This window comes from Linepithema humile, chromosome 4, assembly GCF_040581485.1.
Source record: "Linepithema humile isolate Giens D197 chromosome 4, Lhum_UNIL_v1.0, whole genome shotgun sequence".
Taxonomy (NCBI): domain Eukaryota; kingdom Metazoa; phylum Arthropoda; class Insecta; order Hymenoptera; family Formicidae; genus Linepithema; species Linepithema humile.
In genome coordinates, this window is record NC_090131.1 from 23,591,807 (window position 1) to 23,617,814 (window position 26,008).

The 26,008-nt window shown below is 31.5% G+C and overlaps 5 protein-coding genes and 1 long non-coding RNA gene across 11 annotated transcripts; 1 reads left to right on the forward strand and 5 right to left on the reverse strand.

Moving 5' to 3' along the window:
- Positions 1-1,159: 1,159 nt before the first annotated feature.
- On the reverse strand, positions 1,160-3,971 carry LOC136999595 (uncharacterized). The gene is made up of 2 exons (XR_010889914.1): positions 2,212-3,971; positions 1,160-2,113 (listed from the first exon to the last, which is right to left on the reverse strand). It is a non-coding gene; the product is annotated as an uncharacterized lncRNA (long non-coding RNA).
- A 1,046-nt stretch (positions 3,972-5,017) lies between these two features.
- LOC105672460 (UDP-glucosyltransferase 2) lies at positions 5,018-8,563 on the reverse strand. The gene is made up of 6 exons (XM_012367402.2): positions 8,230-8,563; positions 7,388-7,624; positions 6,504-6,917; positions 5,935-6,157; positions 5,613-5,832; positions 5,018-5,462 (listed from the first exon to the last, which is right to left on the reverse strand). Exons 1-6 carry the CDS (start codon positions 8,464-8,466, stop codon positions 5,168-5,170), a joined length of 1,626 nt encoding a protein of 541 aa, XP_012222825.2. The 5' UTR covers positions 8,467-8,563; the 3' UTR covers positions 5,018-5,167.
- Positions 8,564-9,732: 1,169 nt separating this feature from the next.
- On the forward strand, positions 9,733-15,053 carry LOC105672602 (trimeric intracellular cation channel type 1B.1). Its single transcript, XM_012367649.2, has 8 exons — positions 9,733-10,052; positions 12,362-12,518; positions 12,742-12,837; positions 12,983-13,071; positions 13,187-13,274; positions 13,694-13,814; positions 13,911-14,072; positions 14,161-15,053. Exons 1-7 carry the CDS (start codon positions 9,932-9,934, stop codon positions 14,064-14,066), a joined length of 828 nt encoding a protein of 275 aa, XP_012223072.1. The 5' UTR covers positions 9,733-9,931; the 3' UTR covers positions 14,067-14,072; positions 14,161-15,053.
- LOC105672600 (uncharacterized) lies at positions 14,570-19,183 on the reverse strand. 4 transcript variants are annotated; one of them, XM_067353955.1, is made up of 7 exons: positions 19,041-19,183; positions 18,101-18,230; positions 17,798-17,966; positions 16,825-17,730; positions 16,544-16,723; positions 16,254-16,463; positions 14,570-16,164 (listed from the first exon to the last, which is right to left on the reverse strand). In XM_067353955.1, exons 2-7 carry the CDS (start codon positions 18,212-18,214, stop codon positions 15,173-15,175), a joined length of 2,571 nt encoding a protein of 856 aa, XP_067210056.1. In that variant the 5' UTR covers positions 18,215-18,230; positions 19,041-19,183; the 3' UTR covers positions 14,570-15,172. The 4 variants fall into 4 exon arrangements, with proteins under 4 accessions (XP_067210056.1, XP_067210055.1, XP_012223066.2 ...); XM_067353954.1 differs by lacking the exon at positions 19,041-19,183 and adding an exon at positions 18,436-18,871 and having other exon boundaries at positions 16,825-17,727; XM_012367643.2 differs by lacking the exon at positions 19,041-19,183 and adding an exon at positions 18,436-18,871.
- LOC105672412 (uncharacterized) lies at positions 19,007-20,687 on the reverse strand. Its single transcript, XM_067353907.1, has 4 exons — positions 20,196-20,687; positions 19,658-19,722; positions 19,344-19,461; positions 19,007-19,276 (listed from the first exon to the last, which is right to left on the reverse strand). The coding sequence occupies exons 1-4, from the start codon at positions 20,560-20,562 to the stop codon at positions 19,044-19,046; spliced, it is 783 nt and encodes a 260-aa protein (XP_067210008.1). The 5' UTR covers positions 20,563-20,687; the 3' UTR covers positions 19,007-19,043.
- Positions 20,688-20,835: 148 nt separating this feature from the next.
- On the reverse strand, positions 20,836-25,867 carry LOC105672601 (mitogen-activated protein kinase p38b). 3 transcript variants are annotated; one of them, XM_012367646.2, is made up of 11 exons: positions 25,515-25,864; positions 25,162-25,358; positions 24,569-24,698; positions 24,443-24,501; positions 24,223-24,364; positions 23,980-24,142; positions 23,784-23,855; positions 23,211-23,290; positions 22,100-22,178; positions 21,846-22,019; positions 20,836-21,773 (listed from the first exon to the last, which is right to left on the reverse strand). In XM_012367646.2, the coding sequence occupies exons 3-11, from the start codon at positions 24,593-24,595 to the stop codon at positions 21,694-21,696; spliced, it is 876 nt and encodes a 291-aa protein (XP_012223069.1). In that variant the 5' UTR covers positions 24,596-24,698; positions 25,162-25,358; positions 25,515-25,864; the 3' UTR covers positions 20,836-21,693. The 3 variants fall into 3 exon arrangements, with proteins under 3 accessions (XP_012223069.1, XP_012223068.1, XP_012223067.1); XM_012367645.2 differs by lacking the exons at positions 23,211-23,290; positions 25,162-25,358 and adding an exon at positions 22,516-22,595 and having other exon boundaries at positions 25,515-25,867; XM_012367644.2 differs by lacking the exon at positions 25,162-25,358.
- Positions 25,868-26,008: the final 141 nt, after the last annotated feature.

Below are 26,008 nucleotides of genomic sequence, written 5' to 3' on the forward strand. Positions count from 1 at the left end.
AGCGATGGCTACCACCTGACTTGTCTTAGAGAACGGGATGTGTCGCCTTTTACAAAATAAGCGTAAAGCAAAAGCTTTGCTTTGCTGCTCTCACTAAATTAAAGCAATTAATGTTTTATATAGTTTAAGAAAAAATATAAACTTTTTCCGTCTGAAGCAATCTTTTCTTTTCGTATTTTAATAACGCTATTTTCCTTCGACACAAATCCGGATCAAAATTTTTCACTTTATACTTTTTCCGAAATGACAACGTGAGAATCCGATTTGTTCAGGAAGAGCTTTAAAAGTTCTTTTTGAGCGAAACAAGCTATCTTCCGATTTGCAAATTCGGAATTTACGGGATAAATGTTTGAATATACAGTTCTTCTTTTCATGTGCATATGTGCAATGTGAAAAGATAATAAATAAAATAATATAAAGATAATATACAGAATAATAATTACTTACATTTTTCCACATTTTAAAAGCTAATGCGGCTAAAATCGATCGCAGACAACAAAGTAAAAAAATAACTCATCATTTTTTAAGAACTCGTTCTCGAATATGTTCATTAAAAAAAATCTAATGTTATTAATACACTTTGTAACGTATAAAATTATGTACACGCAAGAGTGAACATGATGCAACAGGATATGAAGCAGACACATCCTATAAAAGCAAACGACTATAAAGGAGCACAGTTTTTATAACACAGTCATTATAAAATCCTTCGAAAAGCTTACCGGTGTCATTAGGCTTCGCTGTTGTGCCAAAAACGCGAAACATCACAATATCTATTTTTCTATCAACCGGAATACATTATATAGAACCGAATCATAATTATTCTCGATAAGTTCATATTTTACTTACCAGAATTATTTATCAAGAGAACTCAAACCGCTGTTTACAGTACTATTAGCACCCTCGCAAATAGCCTCGGACTATAGTCTCTTTTTTTGCTACACAAATTACCAGCTAAGCTTTCCATTAAAGTAGATCAATTAGTATAAAAAAATGTAATGCTGTGCTTTTTGACGTCAGTACATAATTAATGCAAAAACATATATTTATGTTTAATATTTTAATAATGTCAGCTTGAATCGAAAAATAGAGGTTCTTAATTAAGATAACATAAATTTTGCTTAAGGGTAGACGTGATAACTAAATTAGAACCCCAAAGTACACTAATCGCTTCGCATTTATTATCGCTGAAGATAAACAATTTTTATGGGGATTTGTGATGCAAAATAAAACGAATGTAAGTACAAACTTTATCGTTCTAAAACATCAAAAACTGAATGAAATTTCACACATTGGGTTTCTTATCAGTATCAATTTATTGTTTTGTTGATTAATGTAAAGCAATATCGGTGGCTTTTACTTTACTTCAAAAGTGCTATTTATGCACCACCGCATTGATAGCGTTTATCGATGCGACGGTACATGATGTTTAAATAGCGCTTTGAGAAAAATACATTTGCCAATTATTGGATGTGTCATATGTTCGACATTATCGATTAACGAGGTTCTCGCATTAAGCAATTGCTATCATATCTCGCTATTATCTTCCATCTGTCACAAAAACTGTTGCGATAACGTAAAAAAAAAAATAATAAAATGGAATTAATTGGAGCACTTAAAGATAACACTAATATATAGTTAATAAACTTATTAACATATTATTTTATACAGGCATAAGCACTTTGTAATAATTAATTTATAATTTGTAATAATATTTTTTTTAAATAAAGAAAAAGCGAGAAGAAATTTAGGCAAAAATTTGGAACGCTTTAACGTACACACACAAAAATATTAAACGATAAAATTTGCTATAAGTCTGCCTTACATTTTATATATTGCAAATAACAAATATGTCCATCACGAGAAGAAAAATAGAGCTAAATGAGTATTCGTCTTTTGAGAGCGAATATCAATATTGTCCAACGCCATTACGAAATTAGAAAGAAAAATCCACAACTTTGTAGTTGCATTTCTCCAAACGTGTACGACCGACTGCCAAAGTCTTATCATTCAAAGTCCATTAAAGTGACGTCTCTTATTATGTTTCTCGAACAGCAGCGACAATTTCTCAATCGATCGCTCGCAATTTGCACCTTTACTCTCGCCGTGAATTCTTCGAACAAAGAAAAAGTCACCTTAATGCTTTTACGAGGTATTTTTATAAACTGACGTATTATATAAAAGACAAGGGGACGACACCGTCGCACTGACCTTTGAGAAAAACATGTATGTCATGTACGGCCTATGGATGTATGTATATTAAAGCCGCCTCGTTGTAGACATCCATGAATTGGTCCACGGTGTGTGGTCGATAGTCGTTATCTTCAGCGTTCCATCTCCTCTATCAAATCACGCACAAAGAGAGCCGATTTGCCGTAATCACCGGGCGTTAAAGTACGGACTTAGGAAAATACGTACCTGAAAAAATTCTTTCGCAAATTAAACAATAGTCTTTTCACGAATAAAAGAACCAAGAGAACTCAACTTTTGCTGCAACTTTGTAATTGTTAAATCTCTCGGCAAACGCGTCTCAAATAAAAATAAGTAAACCCGATCTGTGCTTAACCAGAAAACAAAATTACTAATTGTCCCTTTGCGAAAAACTATGAGCTACTTTGGTAATTAAAAATCTTGAAAAGTGTGACAGTTTACATATCGCGGTGGAGTCTAGTAATTTTAGCGCGGAGTCAAGTATATGATTCTGAAGTTAAAATCTTTCAACTGAAAAAGGAAGGATGGTTTTTCCTTAGGGAGTTTGAAACAAAACGACTACGATATTCGCAAGAAAATAAAACTGACTTCCGTTTCGCGGTCGATTTGCTGCGACCGCAAACCGTTACTAACGTTCGGAAAAGAATGTATCCTCAAGTGATTGTCTCCGACATTACTTGTGAGAACTGAGTGATATACGCAATTCGTACTTTACATTCGTACTTTACATATGTATATAAAGTACTTTCTAACAAAGATTCACGTCAAACCTGCTGACTACAATATCTCAATTCAAATTTAGGTTTTTTACTTCCATTATTATTGCTTACAATAATTATTTTATTCTTTAATGCCGTTTGACCATAAAATAAATTTCTTTTTTATATCTATTTTAATTTATTTTAATTTATTTTAATTTATTTTATCCGTTATATTAAATATATCCAATATATAAAATATGTATGTATATTATGTTTATGTTATTTTAAATGTAACACAAAACGCAAATAATGCAAACGCAAATGCCAAAAGTGCAATTAATTGGATTCAGTTTAGTAAATATTGTTATATTTATATAAAAAATTCTTTTGTCGTAGAATTTTTTAATGCTGCTAACAATAAATAAAATAAATTTTTTTTTTTAATATTTGTTTGAGCTTATGTAAACATTTATTTTTTGCATAAAGAATATTCAGGCATTTTCACATTTCGCCTGACTTTGTTCTTTTGTTTTACGCGAGCAAGTCGTCTGTCACACTATACAAACGTCCGCTTGATTTATATCATAAATTCAATTGTCGTCGAAACTAAAAATATACCGCGCCACAACTGCTTTCCTTACAAGCATTTTACCGTATTTTCCACTAAAATCCGTAGCATTCACATGTATAAAATAATTCTTATTAACCATATATCTTTAATAGAAAAATGAATATCGTATTTGCTTTGAAATTTTAACAGAAAAAAATCCAGTTACGTTACAAAAAAAATAAAATAAAAGCAATTGAAACCTATTAAAACGCATTTCCTGTTGAAACATTAGAAAAATTTATTTTACCGGTATCTATAAAAAATTGCTTTTAATAAAATAATTCTACTGTGAAATTGATTATTACAGTACACTTTATTGAATATTTTCTAATCAATTTTATTGCAATTTGTTTCGGCTGCAATTTCTATTTTATATCGATCTTGCTCGTAAGTTGTAATTGTTATTTAGCGTAAAATGTAGCAGAAATATCAAAGATATATCTATTATTTATATCGATTCAATTTATTCAAACGTGAAATGGAATACGAGAAGTGGAAAAGATAGAGGAAACTTACCGCAAGGTAGATCGACTATTCTTACTTTAGTAAAAGATTCAGTCGGAGAATGTAGATTGATCTGGATCGACGAAAAGCCGCCGGCGTTCACCGAGAATCCTTATTTATCTCCTTCCATCGATTGACAAGTTCCGATTTAATACTCAATATCCTGTTATCGTCATACCGGAAGCAAAGCGAGTTAAAGCGCTAACTCATATCATCCGCAAACGGACACATCCTACTTCGTTTCCTACAAATAATTCAAACCTCTCCATCAACTGTCTAATCCGGAAACGGCTGAACTTTCATCAAGAACGACAGCAGACAAGTTAATCCTGAAAAAAGATACAATTTTATGTTAGTAATATGTAATCATAATCAATACAGCTCTGCGAAATTGTATGCATTAATATATACTTTTTTACGTGTTCTTATCTTATTAGTGCAATTTCTGTAAAATTTAACTAGTTATCAACTTTACAAAACGATTAAATATTTTATATGCTGCATTGATACGTGATACCTAAAATGATTAAAATAATTTCGATTTTGCCACACATATTTGAAGGAAATAAGATGTTCAATTGCAAACGTTAAAGAGTGTTCTACTGTAGCGATATAATACTTGTGATACCCGTACACTTCGGTCTTTCTTCATTCAATCATAAAATCTTCTCACGGAGGATGAAATCGAATAGTCTGCTAATTCTGAAACCAATAAACTTAAACATGTACTTTTGCAGAAGTAATAGTTCTCTCGGCATTGCTTCGAAACGTTTCATCGATGCGATTACAATGCGTCGATCATGTGCCTACGCTTCCGTCCGATACGGCGATCAAAGAAACAAAAAATAACAATGCTTTCTAAAAAAAGATCATTAACCTTTCCGCCGTGGACGGAACATGAACTCCGTATATTCACGACGGCAGTAATAAAACCGTAATTACATATTTCATGCCATTTAATCGCGTTTTTAAGGATTCTGACAGCAAGACATATGATAATACATAATTTATTTCTATACAATCTATAATACAATTGCAATAGAATTCTATTTTGTACTGTAATTTTGTAATTAAAATTTAATTTTTTTTAAATTAACAATAAGAACAATATATACGCAAAAATTATTAATATTTGAGTGGTTTATGACTGTTTGCTTTTGCGCAATTTAGATGCAGTATATACATAATTGTAATAAAATTTATACAATGTCTTCGTTACGAAAAATGTAACCGACGTTATTATAATGAGATTAAGAAGTACAAATGCGTAGATATCGATTAAATTCTTTTCCACCCAACTCTGTGATCTCATCGGCGATGCTAAACTCCCATTTGGATGACGGACGGCATATTCGATGCTCCAAATCGCTAAATCTAAAGGCGGCACTGGTCGATCCCGGAATTCACGGGATAGTCGTTTCATATTTTTTGTATAACTGAAAAAACAATATTTTATTATTAGAAATATGACATAAAATTGTGACACAACTGACAGAACTGTAAATTTTAATTTAAAAATACGTGGTTTTAAGATTTAAGATAAACGATTTAAATATGTATTAAAAATATATATTTAAATGTCGTACCTTTCATCATAAAGTACTTTTTCAATTGCACTTAATATGATTTCTGTCGACAAAGTTTTGACGTCCAAGTATACACCCACGCCTTTGGTTACTAATATATCCACATTGCATTTTTGATCCATGAAAAAAGGCATTCCGATTATTGGCACACCTTTCCAGATAGCTTCCTGCGTGCTAAGAAGACCACCATGTGTCCAAATTGCTTTTATATTTTTGTGAGCTGAATAAAAATATATTGCAGTAATTTTTTATTTTCAATGATTGTGTGATGCAATCAATATTGGACTTCAATTCAAACATTTTATGCTATTGAGAAACGTACTCAAAACTTTGTCCTGCGGCATCCACTTCACAGTCATCACGTTGTCCGCCATTTGAAATGGTACTTCAATGTCAAGTTTCCAAAGTACTCGTTGTTTTAACTTTGATAACGCCAATGCAACAGTCTTAAGTTTATCCATATCGATTGCTTTCCATTGTACATTTGTCCCCAATGATATCGCGATAGCTCCGTTTTCGGCACCATCAAGAAACTTACGGATGTTCTACAAGATAACAAGATAAAATAAATATTTGGATAATAATCCAAAATATCTTTGTTATCGGAACACATTTACAAAGCAAATTACGCCTAAGTAAAAATCAAGTCCATGCATTATCAAATATATTTAAATGAAATTCATATGACATATTTTCTTTTTTCATAGAATTATCATTCAAATATAACGAATTAAAAATAACTTTTTCACAACATTATGTATAAGTCTATTCAATGCAAACATATACAGGAATAAGAAATTCTGAGCAGAATTTCGTTGAAATTTTGCTTTCTCTGTTTTATCAATAATCTTAATATTTTTACTTATTTTTGAATAAAAAAATATTTCGTACCTCAGGAATTGTTACAGGCACTTCGCCAGGAATCGGTTGTACTTTTTGAGCATGAATTCCTCCAATTTCCAAGGCGTTCGGCGGCAACGGAATCGCAGATTCGAATGAGGAATGAGTATTGATCAGTACGATGCTAATATTTTTCTCTATTTCATGCAGTGGTCTAATTTCATGACCTACATATTGTTCAGCCAAGCGTTGTTGATTGGGCAAGTAATAATAGTGTCGAATGAGATCATCCACGACGTAATAAAGAGCATTCCACGTTCTTTGCCAGATACCGGTAGGTTTCGCAATTGCTGCGTGAGTATAAGGTCGTATAGTCGGATAATGGAAATCGCCAATGTAATCCTTGAACCAAGGTGCAGGACCGAATGGAATATAGCCCACTACAGGTGGCCGACCTTTAGCGATCTAAAACGAAAATATTGTTAATATATGTGAATTATATATGTGTTAATTATATATGTGGAATTATAATGTGGGGTCTGTAAGATGTGAACCGATTAGATAAATAAAATCATGAGCTTTTATTTTGGTGTTTAATTAATGAAAGCAATAATCGATTACAGAAGAGGTATTTTGATATAAGAATTACGCGCGCCACGTCTACTTATGTTAGTCGTTATTTTCGCGTTTATTTTTCGGATTATATTTTCCTCGCTATCATCGCGAGAAAAACAACTATTCGGCTCGATTACTTTCTGTTCAATTGGACCTTGAATTCAATCAATGAATCAATGAATCCGCTTACTAAAATAATAACACTCGAACATGCATCGAAAGTACAATATATTGATAGCTAACGGAAAACGGCGTTTCTACATATCCGGAAACAAAAATGCAGAAAATCAAAGTTTATTTATAAATTGTTTACTACCTACCTCCCACAAGCTATATAGACACTGATTCAGCGTTACATCCTGTATTATAACGTCAAATTCGACATTCTTAATCATTTCTTGCAGTTTTTCCGCAGCTTTAGTTTTTATTGCCATTTCACATGAAAGAAATCCCCAATTATATGTAAAGTATGCCGTATAAAGTACACTATACTGTTCCCATTCAGCTGGATTATAATCCACATCTTCGGTGATTTGTTCCATTACTCCTTCAAAAACCTGAAAAAAATAATCTTTGTTACGCGAAATAAGACATAAGATTAAAGAATAATATCTCCGGAAGCACTAACCTTAGAAAACAATGTTTCATATAAAAATTATAAATTATTCATTCAAAAAATGCTATAAGAACAAGCAAAGCGCGGATGTCAAAACGCAAAAATTTTATTATGATTCAATACAAAATAATGATGCTAATACGAATACCAATCCAAGAACGTTTCCGCTTAATTTTGTACAGATTCTCTACAGTTTTCTATAATTCACTGCCGCACGTGATCATTATTATCAATTGCAATATATATTATTATAATTTGAATAAAGAAACGAAACCAATATAGAAATCTTTTGGTCCAAATGTTTTGAATCATTTTTCTGCATTAATAATAAAAATTTTTACGCCTCGCTTTATAATCCGACATCCGCGCTTTGATTCTTACAACTCTTTTTTCTTTAATTTAATTTTTTTATAATTCTTTAATACATCTTAAATTTTTAATTTTTTATACATCATTATACATCACTTCATCACTCATGTATCACTTACTCTATATGATTATCACTCTAATTATTTTATATATTTTTCCACCTCGTAACTTACTTACTGCATAAGTTAAGTTCTGCGCGAGTTGACCTTCAATGTTGGCTTCATGGATGCTCACTACGTGTATATGATGACCTCTGCGAAGCAAACCTTTAACTAGAGTCATCGCCCAAAGATGATGACTGGTTGACATAATAGGTTCTACCAGTAAAATTGATAACGGCTTCGATGCTATCGTCAGTCCGATTAGTACACAAAAAATCAACAATTGCTTTAACAACATCATGTGAAGAAACATTCAACGCGATATCAATCAAACCTCAGCACTTCGTCTTTCAACTGAATTTCAAAATAAAATGACGCTTAATGCACATGTTATCGTTAATTCTCTTAAATTACCTCCACTTGCGCCAATATCACGATAACATCACGATGACGTCGCATAAATGCAGTAGTTCTGCACACTACTGATGCTAAATAACAATTACATAACGACAAAAAATCGCATCAAAAAGTCAATCACTCATGATACATATTTATATAATACGCACTATCTATTCGTTTTCTCGTACAATATTAGCTAGCTGTCCTCATTAAAAAAGAACATTTGCATGTTATTACAATCATTATAATGAATAGTAATGCGATAATCACTCATAATACATATGCGCAGTAAATATGAACTATATTTTAAGTCAATATTATATTTTATATGTAATAATAATTTCATTTGTAAATGAGTGAATACGAATACTTAGTGATATTACTTAAACTATATACAGCATTATGATACATTAGAAAATTTTTATCTTATTTTTCTGCATAAAACTTTTACGGCCGAATGCATAATAAAGTTACACGATAGTAGTAACGTCAATTAACCTAATAAATTTCTAAGATTTTATTTATTTTTTAAAATTATTATTATAATTATATAATATACAATTAAAAATATAATAAGATTATTTTTTTTTGTTACTGGTTTCACTTCTATAATTCAAATTATGGTTTAGTTTACATCGATTGTTTTATGCCCATTTCCACCAATGTAGATTAACTTTAATCTCGGTTCAACTTACTCGTCATCTTTTTTCACTTCTAAGAATTAAAAAAAGATGAAGAATAAGTTGAACCGAGATTAAAGTTAATCTACGCTGGTGGAACTGGGCATTAATCTGAATGATGTAAAGGTAAATTTATAGTATCAATAGAATACCAATAAAGTATGGATAAAATGTCGAGTTAAACTAATTAGTACAAATTTAGCACTAATATACTAATTGGTACGTGTATCAAATGATCGATGTAAATTAAGCCAATATATTAATTACCGATGCTCAGTTACTATTTTCGGAAATCAATCTTTTGAATTACCTTTTATCTTGTGCATAAATATACAGCAATCGATAACTTCAAAAATTCAGATACAAGAAAACGTTTTTATAGACTGACGATAATTAGTCGCTTTCCGCCATCTGCCAGAGTCAATGGAGAAGCAGCACCGATCTGGCTCCATCCGGCCGATAAGAAAGGTCGAAATCTTTTTTTATGTAATTGCTGCTGATGGAGGTTGGGTTAGTCTAGCAGACGACGGGACGAGTGGCTGTAGCAGACAGCGCATAGCTAGCGTCGTTCGCGGGCGCTCGGTAGCGAGCGTTTGAATCGGGGAGGCGAGAGAGGCACGCAACGTCGTTTTCTCGCGCGAGTGATCCGTATTTGTTGTTTGTCTACCGGCGCCGAAGAGAGCATCAACCGCATCCACCATGGATCCCGAGGCGTTCCTGGACATCGCCAATCAGGTCATCAAGCTGAAAATGTTCCCGTACTTCGACATAGCACACTGCGTACTGTGCACGCTGCACGTCAGGGAAGATCTAGGACCCGGTAAGCTGGCCGTCCGTGGCCATCCGTTTCTAAATTTGTAGCGCTCCCTGCGAGGCCTACGACGACGTCAACTCACGGGGAATAGCTCGCCGCGGCCTCGCTATTCCCGAGACACCGACGACGGCCACGTCCCACGCTTCCGCGGTGTTTTATATTTACGATCGTGCTTTCTTTTTCTTTTCTTCTGCCTCTCCCTCTATTCCCCGTCAAATTTTCCCGACGCGCGCGCGCGCTATGTAATAGCCGGCGCGAGATTTCGCGATTCCACAATTTCTCGTGGAAACGCGGAAAATTCTTTGTCGTTCATTTTTTTGCCTATTCATTCTTCCTATGTTGAGAGATAAAATCAACAGATATAATTATAGATACTTCATCACGTTTAGAATACTAGACGAATAATTACGATTTGCAAATTGAATATTTCCCGGTGCTTCGTAAAAACGCTAAACAATAATGATCTATCGTATTGCATAATGACGAGATCAAGAACAATTTGATATTTATTATCAATGTTTCTTCAGAAATTATTTTGACGCAAAAGATTAAATCATTGCGATATTGCAATTGCGATGAGAGTTTCTTAAAATGTTTTTAATAAATAATTTCATAATTATATTAGGCGCATTATTCTTGAACATGAAAATTCTTTCGTTTATGTAATATCTCGCGAATTTATTATATATATTTTCTATCTGATTAATATTGTTATATATACTATACATCATGCTATGATCACTATTGCATAATTTAAAAGTTATTTTAATATCTAACGTACATAAATGATAATGAAAAACATAATAATGTAAGGAATTGCATGATAAAAATATATTATTTGTTATCTATTTATAATTTAAAGTGTTGCATTATTTATCAATGCATAATTTTTGTCTATATTGTACTATAGTTATATGTAAGAATTATGTAAAATTATTAAATAATTGGAATAGGTAGGTCAAAATTAAAATTAATTGGAATCGAGCTGATTTTATACCGCTCTTTGGCACAATTATCATAATTCTATCTCAAGGCAATAACACGGACAACCCAGCTGATCTATTTCAGTATGCACCTTGCCAGTTACAGCCAGAACATCCAAAATAAAGGCACTTTCAAAAGAAGCTTCTTCGAACTATTTTTCACTAAATAATATTATTTTTAATTACTTACGTAACATTTAATTTAAATTAGATTATTATCTATATAAGGAAATTTTTTTTATTCAAATAAAATTATAATAACTTAAAATATAAAATAAAATTTTATAATAATATTTTGATTTTAATATTTATCCAACTAATTTAATATTATGTTAGCATTGCAATGAACACAATAGTTATTTTTTTAAAGAAATTATTTCACAATCAGGCTAGCTTTCTAATGCAGTGAAGTGTGAAGGGTATAATTGGAATTTCTTCAACATAATCATTTTCTATTATTTGCATTTGATGCAATGTATCATTATCTTTACCAATAGTAGGAATTCGCGATACCTCCAAGTTTTTATATAAAGAATGTGTTGTACTTGTAAGGTTTCTTGAACTGACCTATTTCAAGCAGCATGTATCTTCAATGTTTCACACCATAATAAAGTGTTCATTTCCATATTTATACACATACTTATCATTTTCCAAATATGTTTTGTACACACACTTATATTAAATTCGTATCTTATATCTGAAACATGATAAAAATTTATAATAAAACTATTTCCTAAAAATAGTATTTAACAAATAATTTTGTTAAAATCTAAATTACAATTTAATATAATTTTAGATAATTATATTTTGCAGTATAAAATATACAGGGTGTTTCATAATGTCCGTGCCAATGCTCGTGTGCGGGTAGAGTGCGATTAACTGAATAGAAAAGTCTTTTACCGTTTTGCAATTTCCGCAATAATAATTGAGATGTCAATTAAAAGGGATTGACGAATAAACGAAAAATAACAACGCATAACGAGAGCAGGAGTAATACGTATTGTAATTTTTCGGTGCGATCCTCGTTGCTGTCACGCCTAGAGTGTACAGCCCATGGTCTAGCCGTGCGCAATGCGTAATTATTCGTCAATCTTTTTGTTTAATATCTCAATTATTATTGCGAAAATTGCAAAACGGTAAAAGACTTTTCTATTCAGTTTACCGCACACGAGCGTTGGCACGTGACATTATGAAACACCTTGTATACTAATATATAAACTAGAATAGATATGCATTAAAAATTTGAATTTTGTACATTTAAAATTTAAATAAAATTTTCCAGAAAAATGATGTGAATTATAAAGACTGCAATAATATTTATGTTTCATTTAGGTGCACAAGCATTTTCTCGCAAACATCCTTTATCATGTTGGCTGTCTACAATGCTGGTCGTTTTTGCAAGCGGTATGCTATGCAATGGATTATTAGGAGAACCAATTCTTGCACCTCTGAAAAATACACCACAAGTGATAGTCGCAACTATTGTTTGGTCGGTATCAACTGTGTTCTTGTTATAACACTTCATGAAGAATCTGTTATTTATTTATAATCACCAGCTTTACAAAAATTAGTCAAGATTAATTACAAAATACTAAAAATCTCTTCGAAAGTTAAAAAATAATTATATTATTAAACAAATGAAATTACTTTCCCTATTAAAAGAAATAAATCTTATAAATATATTTTTATATTATATAAATTATATTTTTCAGGTATGTGATATTTTACACGCCTTTTGACATTGGTTATAAAGTAGCCAAATTTTTACCAGTAAAAGTTGTGTGCGCTGCTATGAAAGAAATCTATAGGCAAGTAAATATCAGTACTTAACTTTTAGAACATCTTTTTTTATTCTATTTTTGTAATATGATTATAAAAAAATTAGTACATAAAAGGGGGTGTAAAATTAATTTAAAATTTTATTGCATTTAAATCAACTGTTATTTTTTATAGGTGTAAAAAGGTATACGACGGAGTAACTCACGCAGGAAAACTTTATCCTAATGCATATCTTATTATGATATTGATTGGAACACTCAAAGGTTGGTCATAAAATGTAGATAGAGTATATATCATTGTTTCCACAATCAAAATACATTCTGCAAAATATAAACTTTTCAAAAATTAATATATAATAATTGTGGTATGTTCATGCAGGTAACGGAGCAGGATTTACAAAATTGTTTGAGCGTCTCATACGTGGCGTATGGACACCGACTGCGATGGAATTTATGCAACCCAGTTTGTACGTAAAATTCAATTTCCAAAATTTCAAATGGTCGAACAGTTTGGATAGTTCAGCTCTCGAAATCGAACGTCAATAGCTTGAATCTTTCGAACGAGTTCAAACTGTTCGATTAGCATATACAACTAATGAATACTTATCTCATTGTGAATCCATATTATGCGTCATTTATAGGTATCTGCTAAATATCGTTGTACACGAACGCTTTTTTGTAAAACGTACAAGTATTTGTACGTTTTACAAAAAAGCGTTCGTATAAAACGATGTTATCAACGATTAATCTAAACGTATAAGTATTTGCAAATTTTACTAAAATCATAACATAAAAAAACAATATGTATAAAAGATATTAAAATAATATATATTTATCATCTTTTAACAAACACACGTAATGATAACAAATGATAATTTTGTTTCAGTCCTACCAAAGCATCCATGGTTGCATCGATTATCTTTGTGTTAGACAAGAAGACTGATCTCATCTCTGCACCACACGCTCTTGTGTACTTTGGCATTGTTATCTTCTTCGTCTATTTCAAGGTAAAATCTATATTCTGCTCTTATTAAATTGTTCTTATCAAATTGATACATTCAACATCGTTGAATGAGATAATAATAATGTAATATTTTTTTCAGTTATCATCGATTTTGCTTGGCATTCATGATCCATTTGTACCATTTGAAAATCTGTTCTGCGCTTTATTCCTGGGAGGAATTTGGGATTCACTGGCTAAATTACTGGGCCGTGGCCAAGCTAAAGACGAAAAGGCGGACGCTAAGAAGACAAATTAAATAACGGTAAACGTGATAATAATATTTCTTTTAATATTATAAAACGCATAATATACGCATATTTGAGTCTTAACTGTATTCATTTTCTTCAAAGGACGTATCATCATCCTTTCCAGAGAACGTATCATCACAAGCATCAACTACTTAAAAAGTGATGAAATAAAACTATTTGAAACTAGTCAGATGACGGGGATTAATACTGAATAACTCTTGATGAATCATCAAATGTTGGAAGTACAATAATTTAACATATATATATATATATTTTAATGGCGGAAGTTATATATTCGGTTTTTAAAAAGTGTGTGTCCAAAAATATCAACTATTACAGTATTATTTTAATTGTCGTTGAACCGCAGATTATTTTCAAGTAAAAACTTTCATGTTTTAATTAATAATTGTAAGTGTGGTGTCATTCGCAGAATATTTTGAATTCGTCGAGAACGATAAGATACACTAATTCAATCAGCAAACCAGAAGTGTGTTCCCCTTGCCAATTTTGATAGAAACATCTTACGTGACCTGTTAATGGCTGATTTTAAAATTTGTTACCAAATCGTATAGTGTAATATGCAACTTTTACTATTGTATAAAGGCATGTTAGGATCCTAGCGATTTAAAGCATCTTACATTAATGAAATTGTTTTACTTACTCGTTACATAATATTTATACAGAGGAAATGAATGTACTCAGGAAAAATTATTATTAATCTCACTGTTAAATGATTTCAATATTGATCTGTAAATCATCTGTGAGTCCAAGTATATAAGGCATCAAAACTACGCAATATGTATGTAAAAACAAACAGTACGAGAAAATGTCTTTTATACTATTGTATTTTATTAAATTTCAATACTGATTATATATCATTAAATTGTCTAAACGTTTGCTTTAATTTTTAACAAACAAACATATGTAGGAATTAGGAATATTCAAATTGTGAACATATACATTTTCATGTAATAAAACGGGATTTGAGGTAAAAATTGTAATTCATTTGATAGAAACCCTGATCATCGAATATTTAAAATCTACTCACATGATTCATCCAGCAATTAGAAATATTAAATTAATAATTTTGTTACAGTGGCACAAATTAAAAGTACTACATGTACGATTGCGACATTTTATACCGATCGATCCTCCTCTGCGTATATTTGTGTGCTCTCGTATACAACGGAATTCTGGAAGCACGTTGTGACGATAATCCAAAAATTGGAATATTCACTTTTCTCCAATCTTGATTATACGGTAATGAACTTCTCCATTCTTTATCGTGTCTATAATTATTCATTAACGAAGGCATACGATAATCTATACAATTCATTTCTTTCTCGTGTATGTGAGAAATGCCAGGATGCAGCAGTTCTTCGTTATAACATTCTCTAATCAAGTACTTCCGATACAGACGGTTTTCTGACAGACGCGACGACAAGACGGGACGCGTCGCCGTGCGATTTTTCGTGCACGCAACGTGGGCATCGCGGACACACGTTTCTTTATCGAACAATAAAACTCCACTGTTGTTACATTTTATTATACGAAGCAAAACGGACTCATGTTGAGTGCCGACACTTATCTTTTCCTCAAAGCTCTGCCCGTGCTCGGTTACAACGCCTGCATCTTGCGATTGCCTCGGAGTATACTGAGTTCCCGAGTTGCGGAGTGATGCTGACACAGTTACATCAATGTCACGGTTCTCTGAATGTGCAGTAATTTCTTTATCTTTGACAGAAGGCTTTTTTTCTACCGCCGCTTCTACAAACGTGGTTCGATTTTCCGGAAGATCCAAAGATGAGTGATTCTCCATGGGAGGTCCATATAGCACTTCTACGTCTTTCGAATTTTCATAGAAAGCTGTAAATTGATCTGTACTATTTTCTGAGACTTGAGCCTGAATCGAGTTTAAATTCAAGCTAGTCTTCGGAGAGCCTTCACTCTTTGACTTGTATCTGGGACAAAACTGATTTGATAACCGTTTCTTTGAACAGTTTGCGGCTGCATATATTTTTAAAATGTTATCCGCACATTCTTTTATTTTGTTCAAAATAATAAATGTATCGATTGCATTTTCTTTTCTGACACATTTTTCTTGAGCTGAAAATAATTATAAAACACATAATTACAATATATTTTAATTTGTTTAGAATTTATCACTTTCAAAAATATTTTATCAAAATACTAACTATTCTCGGTATGTTTTCTGTTATCTGAAACAAGAGCATGTTTCATTAATTCTAGAAAAGTTTTTATAAATATGGCTATAACATTATCTTTCTCTGTTTCTTTCAGACACGATAAACAACTTGGACTTTCTAATTCAATAGCAGAACTAGTAGCAAAGTGTGTACTATCATTTGCAAATTTGCGTGGTTCACAAATAGTCGTTTCAAAAGCTGTGGAAAAAACATACATACAAGTTATTATATTTATAAAATAAACTAAAGTTACGTTAATATAAAAAGCAATAGTTTACAATCAGAATTCACATCATCCTTTTTTAATGCGAGCGATGAAACAGAAAGCATTTTCGTCTTCTCTTGCAAAGGTCTTATTTTTTCCAAATATTGAAGTAAAGCTTGTGTCAGCGTAGAGTTATGTTTAATAATCTCTATTGCATTACGAGAAGTTCCTTTAACGCAAACTTTCTCTGCTCCTGAATGGATATTTAAACATTTTATTGCTTACGTTTTAGTTTAAAATTAAATAAACAAAAAATTATTGTTAATGCAAAATATTTTGAGACATTAATAGAACCTTTCTGATCTTGACACAAATCGGTATTTTGACATTTATCAATTGTCGACCGCTTCAATTTAAAATCTGTCTGTTTTAGAGGAACACAATTTCTATCGCTGGAGATTAATAGAAAATTCGGCACAGAGCATTCGACAGTCTTGAATTTTATTTCAATTACATTTTGCATATCCTCAGGACATTGCATAGTTTTCCTACCAACTTGTTTCGATTCTTGTATTGCTGAAGAGCATTTTTCAAAAGTTTGACAATTATTGCAGTTTTCACGTGACACGCAGATTGTATTCTGAATTCCTTTATCAGTACGTTTCACCGTATTTGCTGCTACCTGCTTTAATTCTTCTATGAAAGGTTTTGTTTGGACTTTTTTATGGCATTTTCGTATAGTATCTGCCACAGCATGATTCGGTTTTTGCAACATGGTCGCATCTTTAGATAGTAGAGTGACATTTGTTTTTGATACGGAAATTGTATTTTGTATTCCTTCATCGCGATGCTCGATGCTTCTTCCTGTTTGTTTCGCCAGTGGACTTATGTAATTGTGTGTGCCTTGGAGTTGCGGATGATATGAATGTGTTGTTATCAGCATATTGTTGTTATTCGCAGGATAGTCGGTATAGCTTGGAAAGTTACACGGAAAATTTGGACATGGAATTGTATCGTTGTATCTTCGACAATATGTATTGTTTCCTGTTCGATATGCATTATATCCTTCGTAAGGTTTATCAGCTAAATCGGTATATTTAGGAACTGCATTATCCAATAAATTAGTTTGATCGCAAATTTCCTTAGAAGTTACATTTAGTTTTTTAGAGTTAATATCTTCCCAACCACAAGACGGGCATTGGAGCAGTCCCGTATTATTTCTTTCTTCCTTAATTTTGACATTTAATATGGCAGGATCTTCTGTCGAATTTTTGGAAATAATAAATAAATTCAACAATAAATCGCTACTTCAGAATTATATGCTTACTTTTTAAATATATTTCTTTATCAGTTTTTGTATGTTTAATGTTCTTCCTGTGTTTTATTTTATAATCTTGTTTCGTTTCTTGCGCACAAGGAAAATTAATTGTATTTTTATATTTGCATGACGTGACACAATTTTTTAGAATATTAGGAGATATGGTTTTCATTCCTTTCTATATAACAAATAATTAATTTCAATTTTTATATTATTGTATTTCATTTTTAATGTAATTTAAATTTAATGAAAATTATATAATTATATTACGTCTTTTGTACGTGAAATTTATGTTATTACTATTTATTTTACCTGTAACTTGTCTTCATCAATGATTACTTTTGCTAACATTTCAGATATTATAGGAAGCCATGTAAGAGAAGATTTGTATGGTTTTTGCGATTGAAATCTTTCGATAATCCGCATTTGTTCTTGTCCATATCTAAATATATATAAAAGATGTTTCAAATTAATTCATTTTGGATGCATAAATGTATGAAGATTCTTATCACAGTCTTAGATGCATCGCAAATTATGATTCAATTGTAATATGTACATAGTGTATTATTGACGTTAAAAAAAATTTAATTTATATAATAACTACATCTTATTTCCGCTTTAAAAAATATTTTACACAAAAGCTTTACTTTTCCCTGATTACTTTAATCTGTTCTAGACAATCGGATATGTTCAATTCTGGTATGTTAAGTTCTTTAAGAATATTCTTCAGTGCTTCATTTTTGGCTGAGCAATTGTAATATTTTATATGATACGGATTCCAAAGACATGGATACTTTTTATACGCGTTTAGAAAAATTAAAGTAGAATTTTCATTCCATTGATAAGACATAATTATAATTTACATATTCTATGGACGGAAAACCTGCACAATTTTACACGACAACAACATGAAAGAAACTGCAATTATCTCAAGTGAATATATTTACTTATATCAGTATGTATTCAAAAGCGAGAAGTTCTCTATTATTTGAAGGCAGTGAATATTCCGACAGTTTACTAAAAGTTTTAAACGTGATTGTACAGTAAATATCTTGTGCAGAATATACATTTTATGAATTAATATATTACATTATTCTATTCGAGTAAAGAAGACCATATTATTCACTTATTTGCAGATTTTATATATTTATTAATGTTTGGCGTGGTGATTTTATTATCTATCTATATATTAAATGTTAAAATACATAAAAACAATGATTTTAATGTTGCCAAAAATTTTTATTGCTCATACCTGCTATTTGTAGGAAAACCCGTAACTTTTTTCTTTATTGATTTTTGTTAAAAGTAAACATTCCTTTAATGTTAAGCCACAACTGCAAATTTCATCCTTACACATTACTTTACAATCGCCACAATCACAGCAGCAGATTGAGGTAATATTCTGATCCATTAGCTTAGATTCTAAAGTTTTTAATCGCGCCTTCGTTATTAGACTTTGTATTTCTTTCTTCAATTCCATAGCAGTTTCTGAAAATAAATTATGTTAATTTAGTGATGACGACTGCCTCCGTGCTTATCAGCAGATTTTACTTACTAATATCAATAGTTCGCATTTGGAACGCCACGCTTTTTCCAAATATGTCAAAGTTATCCTCGGTTTTTCTTTTGCTGTATGCTCTTACAGAGGTATCGTCCACACGCGTGGAATAATCCTGTTATAAAAGATTTTATGTTTTTTCTAAAAAGTTGATAATTCAAACAATTTGCTGCATTTATCATTATTTAATAAACCTTCTTTTCTTCCTTGACGTATGCGACGTCGTATTTTTGCTCCTGCGTAATATTAATATAAATGAATACATTTGTATCGTATATTTATTAATATATCTTTCATTATTCGTTTCTAACATAAAATATATCCGTTTGCGTCTCGCGTTCGGCGATATCCCTACTAGTCCCTGCTGCTACATCAACTGTTTCGGAAGGAGTATAGACAGCCTGCAGCTTCGGAGCAGAATGAATTGAATCTCTGCACTTGAAAAATATCGTGATTTTATTTTGTGTGATGCCTTAGCGTTACATGTACAGAAAATAGGTACATAAATAGCAAACGACCTCAATGTTAAACGCAACTTGATCTCTGGCGGTTTACACGTTCCACAAGTGTCATTGGTGCAAATGTGTTTAACTTCTAATTTCTCAAAGGATGAATGAAAGAAATTGTCTTGGGTACCGCTATCGTTAAATTTTTGCTCTTTGCTGTCTAGCTGCAAATACATTCGTGCAAGATGTGGCGTATAAATATAACATACAATAATAGATACTATCATACACAATTGGAAGTCGCAACATTGGTTTTATAAGACATTGTTATTTATGATCTTATGATTAGCATTACATTGTCATACACAAATGTGGCTTAGCAAAAATTAAGGCTGCACTTAACAATTAATAAGCAATTCCTTAAATACTGCATGTTGTACCTTTTTGTGGGATGACGACTTATATGGGAAAAAGAGCATGTGCATTCCTTTGAACCATTTCGCCTTTGGTGTATACAACTTTTCGCAAAATACAGCTGCAGCAATCTTTGACAGTTCATAACAGTATTCTTTCTTTACACTCGTAATTCTCTCAATGCAATCGCATATTGTTAATCCGGGAATATCGACAGAACTTTTGATTTCCTTGTAAGCTTTGTAACGTGACGATTTGTTACTGAACTCGGGATGAAACGGATTCCACAAACACTGATACTGTCCATAAAGCGCTACTAATTTTTCGGTGTCATCCTCAGTCCACGCATTTGGCATATTAAAAAATATAATTTATGATAAATCAATCAGGTAATTTTTAACCTTTTCGATCGACACTATATCTATATCAAAAAATATATTTAAATATATTAGTCATTTTGTTCTTAGATTTATATTAAGATGGTATCTCTTGGAAGATGTGCGCCAACAAGAATATATCACAAGCCCATTCATTGTACTGTTTAATCGTAAATGCACGGAAATTTAAAGACATGAAAAAAAGTTGAATGATACATTGTATCATTAGAAATAAATGAAAGGCTTGAAGAAGACGATATTACAAATCTCATTTATATACCTATTTCAAGTATACTTTCATACATATTTCCTGTTCAGGTGTCACATATGCTAGCGATATAAATTAAATATGTTTGTAAATCTTTCTCTTCTTTTATAATTTATATGGCAATATTCTTCGCTGTTATCAAGTGTATAATTTCTGATGTATAACAATGCCTCGTTGTTGTAAATTTATTTTGATCTTACTGCTACAGTTCTATTGTCTATTAGTATCTTTTTTTATTTTTAGTTCTTGTAAATATTGGTCGTTTTATTAATTTTGGGTGGCTTAGAAATATTTTTTTAGTATAGTACTATCATTAAAAAATGATAAGCACTACATTATTATGTACGTTTAAATCTAAAGTTACTATATAATATGACTGTTATCATATGGCAAGTTTATCATAAATATTATATGATATATAATCAATTATTTTTTTTACGACGGATTAATTGGATTGCAATTCTTCTTCATAGACTAGAGCTGATACTTGATAAAATAACTAAAAAAATTTATACACAATACATATGTTGTGTAAGATAAGACGTTACTGATAAACTGATATCCGATTGATAACCGCGAGTTATATAATTAAATAATAAATGTGTTCTGTCTTCTTTTCAAAGAAAAATATACATTCTAAATAGATTTCTAAATAGATGAGTTCAAATAATCGGTAAATCAACGGTAAATTACGTTATTTGTAAATTATATACAGCAATTTTTGTATATAGCAATTTGATATATGCATTATTCTTCATTCGCGATTATCTATTGTTAATTTATTCTATATAATTATATCTTACTGTGCTTAAATCTATATTGCTTGCGCTATAAATATACTTTTACGACGTCGTTTCAATCGTCGCAGACAATGTAGGTAGCTGTTGTGGAACAAAGTTTACAACCTCATGATATACAAGTTCTGCAAATGAGAACGTCCGTCATTCGAAATGTAAAAATGTTTTAAACTGAGATAGGAAATAATAAAAGTTACCCTTCCACTTCTCCACTGGTAGATCCATATCCTCGAAGCTTTGATCGTATGGTAAAGAAACGGGCTCGTCAGTTGGATCTGCATATTGCGCAAGATACGAATGTGCTAAGGCCTGCTCTGCGGTGATTCTTTTTTCTGCGTCGAGTTCCAACATCAATTCCAGCAAATCAATGGCTAAATAAAAATTAAAAATTATTTTACTTGTTCAATACGTGTGTATCTTTAAAATTCTCATAAAAGCAATTTTTACTTACCTAAAGGATTAGCTCCACGAAATACCTCTTTAAAATTCTTCTTCTTCAGTGGTGGTAAACTTTGAATATAATTTCTGGCCTGTAATCATAATTCAATCGTGGTAGAAAAATAGCACCATTCATACTATTTCGAGAGATCAATAATCTGTATTTATTGTAATATTTCTTTCTATCAGTCGTTAGATATGTGTAATCTATAGAAATTTTCTGTGTAGAGTTGTTCTGCATATTGTAGAAAGATCTTAGAAGTTTTAATGGAAATTTTTATAATGTAACCAAAAAATTATAAGATTTATTTTTATGAAATAAATATATGAGAAATCAAGATGTCCAAAAATTACACACATGTATACATTTCTTTTATATACTGAGTCTTAATACAAAATCTAATATATCGAGTTTTAAAAAAAATTTACCTCTTGGCTAGTAACTTTGCTTAATGTTTCACCTGTAGGTGTACCACAAAGTACTAACACTCGTGTTAGGTGATCAATGTCTGCTTATGGTTAAGGTATGTTTAAAAGCAATATTAATTATACAACAGAAAAATGATTTTAACAACGCTATATCAAGAGATAGATATATACATCAAACCATTCCCATAAATTGTAAGTCATTGCATCTAAAGCAAGCTGCATATTTGTTAAAAAAAACAGCGTGAACTGATCCGAATAAAGAAGTATGCAACAAAATTTAATTTTATACATTTTTTATCAATATGCCATATCTACATATGTCGAATTTTGTATATCATTCAAACAATTATGATCAAGAGACATATCTTATCCCATAATTGATCTTGCAATTTATGTTTAAATTTTTCTATTTATACATATAATAATTACATAATTGCATATGTGTTACCTTTAATACTATATATATTATCGTCCATATAAAATATAGTTGCAAGTTATCAAAGTATAAATTTGTTACATTTGTATTAATTGCATCAATAATAATTTATTAAACTCATCGTAAACTTGCCAAGTGTAATATTGATGTGTCATTTAATAAAGGAAAGATATAAGCATAACTCATATGTAAGATTTGTAATACATGCATATTTCATGCTCTAATAATAAATCACTAAAAATCAGCAAAAATAACTTACCGATTCTGATGATATTTTTTTCATGAACTCGTCTCGTGGAGTACCCAAAATTTCCATAATTAAATTCAGTTGATGAATATCTGCTCTTGCTAAGGCTCCACTATATTTCTCTTCAAACACACTAAATATCCCCTTTGTTAGATATCTTTTATCATTTCTAAAAGCAATATGCAACGAGTATATTCCCTTAATTTAACATTAATATTTTTATCTGCAGGATGTGTTCATCATATTATATTCATGCTCAATTTGCAGACAGCTTTTAGATTATATTGCAATAATAATGCAAAGCAAATTGCTTTCTAAAAGCATTAAGCAGAATATGTCGAGATACTAGCTTTAATAGTTCGATACAATAATAGCAAGTCAGTTATTGTAGATCCTTAGCAAAAAGCATATGTATTAAAAAATATTATAAGCAAACGAAACAAAGTGAAATATTTATCAAGATTAATTAGTATAGAAACGTGTTAAAAACATAAAATATACATTTATCGTGAAAGAAATATTGACGTGAAAAATATTGGGGATTAGTAGTAACAACACAAATTTGTCAAATGACTTAAAGGATACGATCTGTTCCAGGAAATAATGTTCTTCCAGTTAACAATTCTGCCATAATGCATCCTACTGACCAAATGTCGACTAAAATGTATAATAATTATATTACAATGTTGTAATATAAAAGATTCTAAAGTATCTATATTTTATAAGATAGAGCACATAATATATCCTTCTTCACTAATATCTTTTTAATACAATTGCTAACCTGTTTGATTATAATGCATCCAATTAAGCATGATTTCAGGTGCTCTGTACCACCTAGTAGCGACATAACCGGTCATTTCATTTTCTGTGGGTCTGGCCAAGCCAAAATCCAGTATTTTCAACTCACAATCCTCATTGACAGCTATGTTAGATGGCTTCAAGTCCTAGAAATTGAATCAAATTTATAAGAAACTGCTCTCATACTTTTTATATATTTTCATAAACATAAAATACATTATCATACCCTGTGTATAATTCCCGCAGAATGAATATATTTCAATCCACGAAGTATTTGATAAACAAGAAATTGTACATGATCATCTGAGAGCTTTTGTGTTCTGACAATATTGTTCAGATCAGCACCCATTAGATGTGTGACCAGATATCTAGACAGATGGACATCAAGTTAAATTTAATATCGCAAGATAAAATTAATCCCCATATGCGTGTCAAGTGATACTTACACATGTTGAAAATCTTCCAAAGATGAAGACGGATGAAATACGTCTAATAGTCCTATCACCTATGAGACATCAACATATATCTTTGAAAATGATTAGAAATATATAACGCTGATTGAGTTTACCCACATTTTCATGATTCATGTGCTTCAGCATACGCAGCTCCCTGTATGTGCGTTTTGCGTGTACAGCTGACTGAAATGGCCTAGCCAACTTCTTAATCGCTACTTTTTGCCCAGTGGTTGTATCCACGGCTGAACTGAAATATAAAACATATATTTTTTATTTTTTATAACATGATTCCATTCATCTTTCTTATTAATACATTGTGAGTAAATATATATAATTTGTTAATAAGTTATTATAAACTTTTCTGTCATTCATTATTATAAATTACATTATAAATTATGATAATATCAGGCATTGCAGATTCAATTAACTTTGTAGTAATACATCTTCGGAATTATTTTATATAATTTGTTTTTTTTTTTCAAGTTTTCCCTAAAGATTCAATATAATCATTTTAATATTAAAAGCATAAAAAATTAAAGTTGAGACGAATATTTTAATCTATTGCATGCAAGACTATATATCATATTTGTCTCTCGAACGCCGACAAACATTGTGCATCGTTCCAAATTTATTCTATTTTCGCAAAAATACAAGACGCATGCGCGATCCCTCAGAATTAATACATCCCCCGTATTAATTATAGCCAGAACCTTTTCTACGACGAAGAATAATCGCGTGACAATAATCTCATCGCTTTATGTGAACAGAAATGTCGCAAATGTCATGGTCGTGATCGGTTCACGGTCGTCCCAATACTCTCTCCAATAGTCTCCAACTGTCAGTCGATCAATTGTCACCTGTTTAGTGACAGTTAACCAGCCGAACAATACAGAAGCGCGAAAGATGTCTAAAAAACAGTTTAAAGGGCACACAGTAAGATTAGAGCATTTCTTGATTGCGATCTCCTCCGGACGCCACGGTGTGAAATATGTCGGCAAGATTTTGAGCGCGTATGCAATGAAATGCAGCAATGCTAAATATTGTCGCTCGTGTTGTCACTTACCAGACTTGGCCATAGGCACCCGAGCCTACGGGAGTGAGCAATTGATATCGCTCCGGTACCTCCCATTCTGTCCTGTTGATCTCGATCTTGTAAAACTGCGGCATGCTCCTCTGCTGAACACGATGTTGCAATTCTTCCCTGCCGTTCCCTCTACTGCGGAATACGATGACCGGTACGATGTGTGTTTTTCTCGCATTCACCCACCACGAACTATCGCACGTAACACTTCATTTCCAAATTAGCCGTGCGCACCGCTAATCGCTACGAGTCCATCGTGTATAGACACTGTGTTGTAACGTATAGGATTTTCCAATCGATTCTTGCAGCACGATCGACCGCGTCACGAGCACACTCTGAAATCTTCGGCGAGTGATGACGCCATTACGAGAATCGATAGTCACAGTCGAGCGATTATTATCGATCATGTGATATGCGCCAAATTTAAAAATACCTATAAATAAAAAAATTATAAGTTTGAGAATAATAGGATAGTA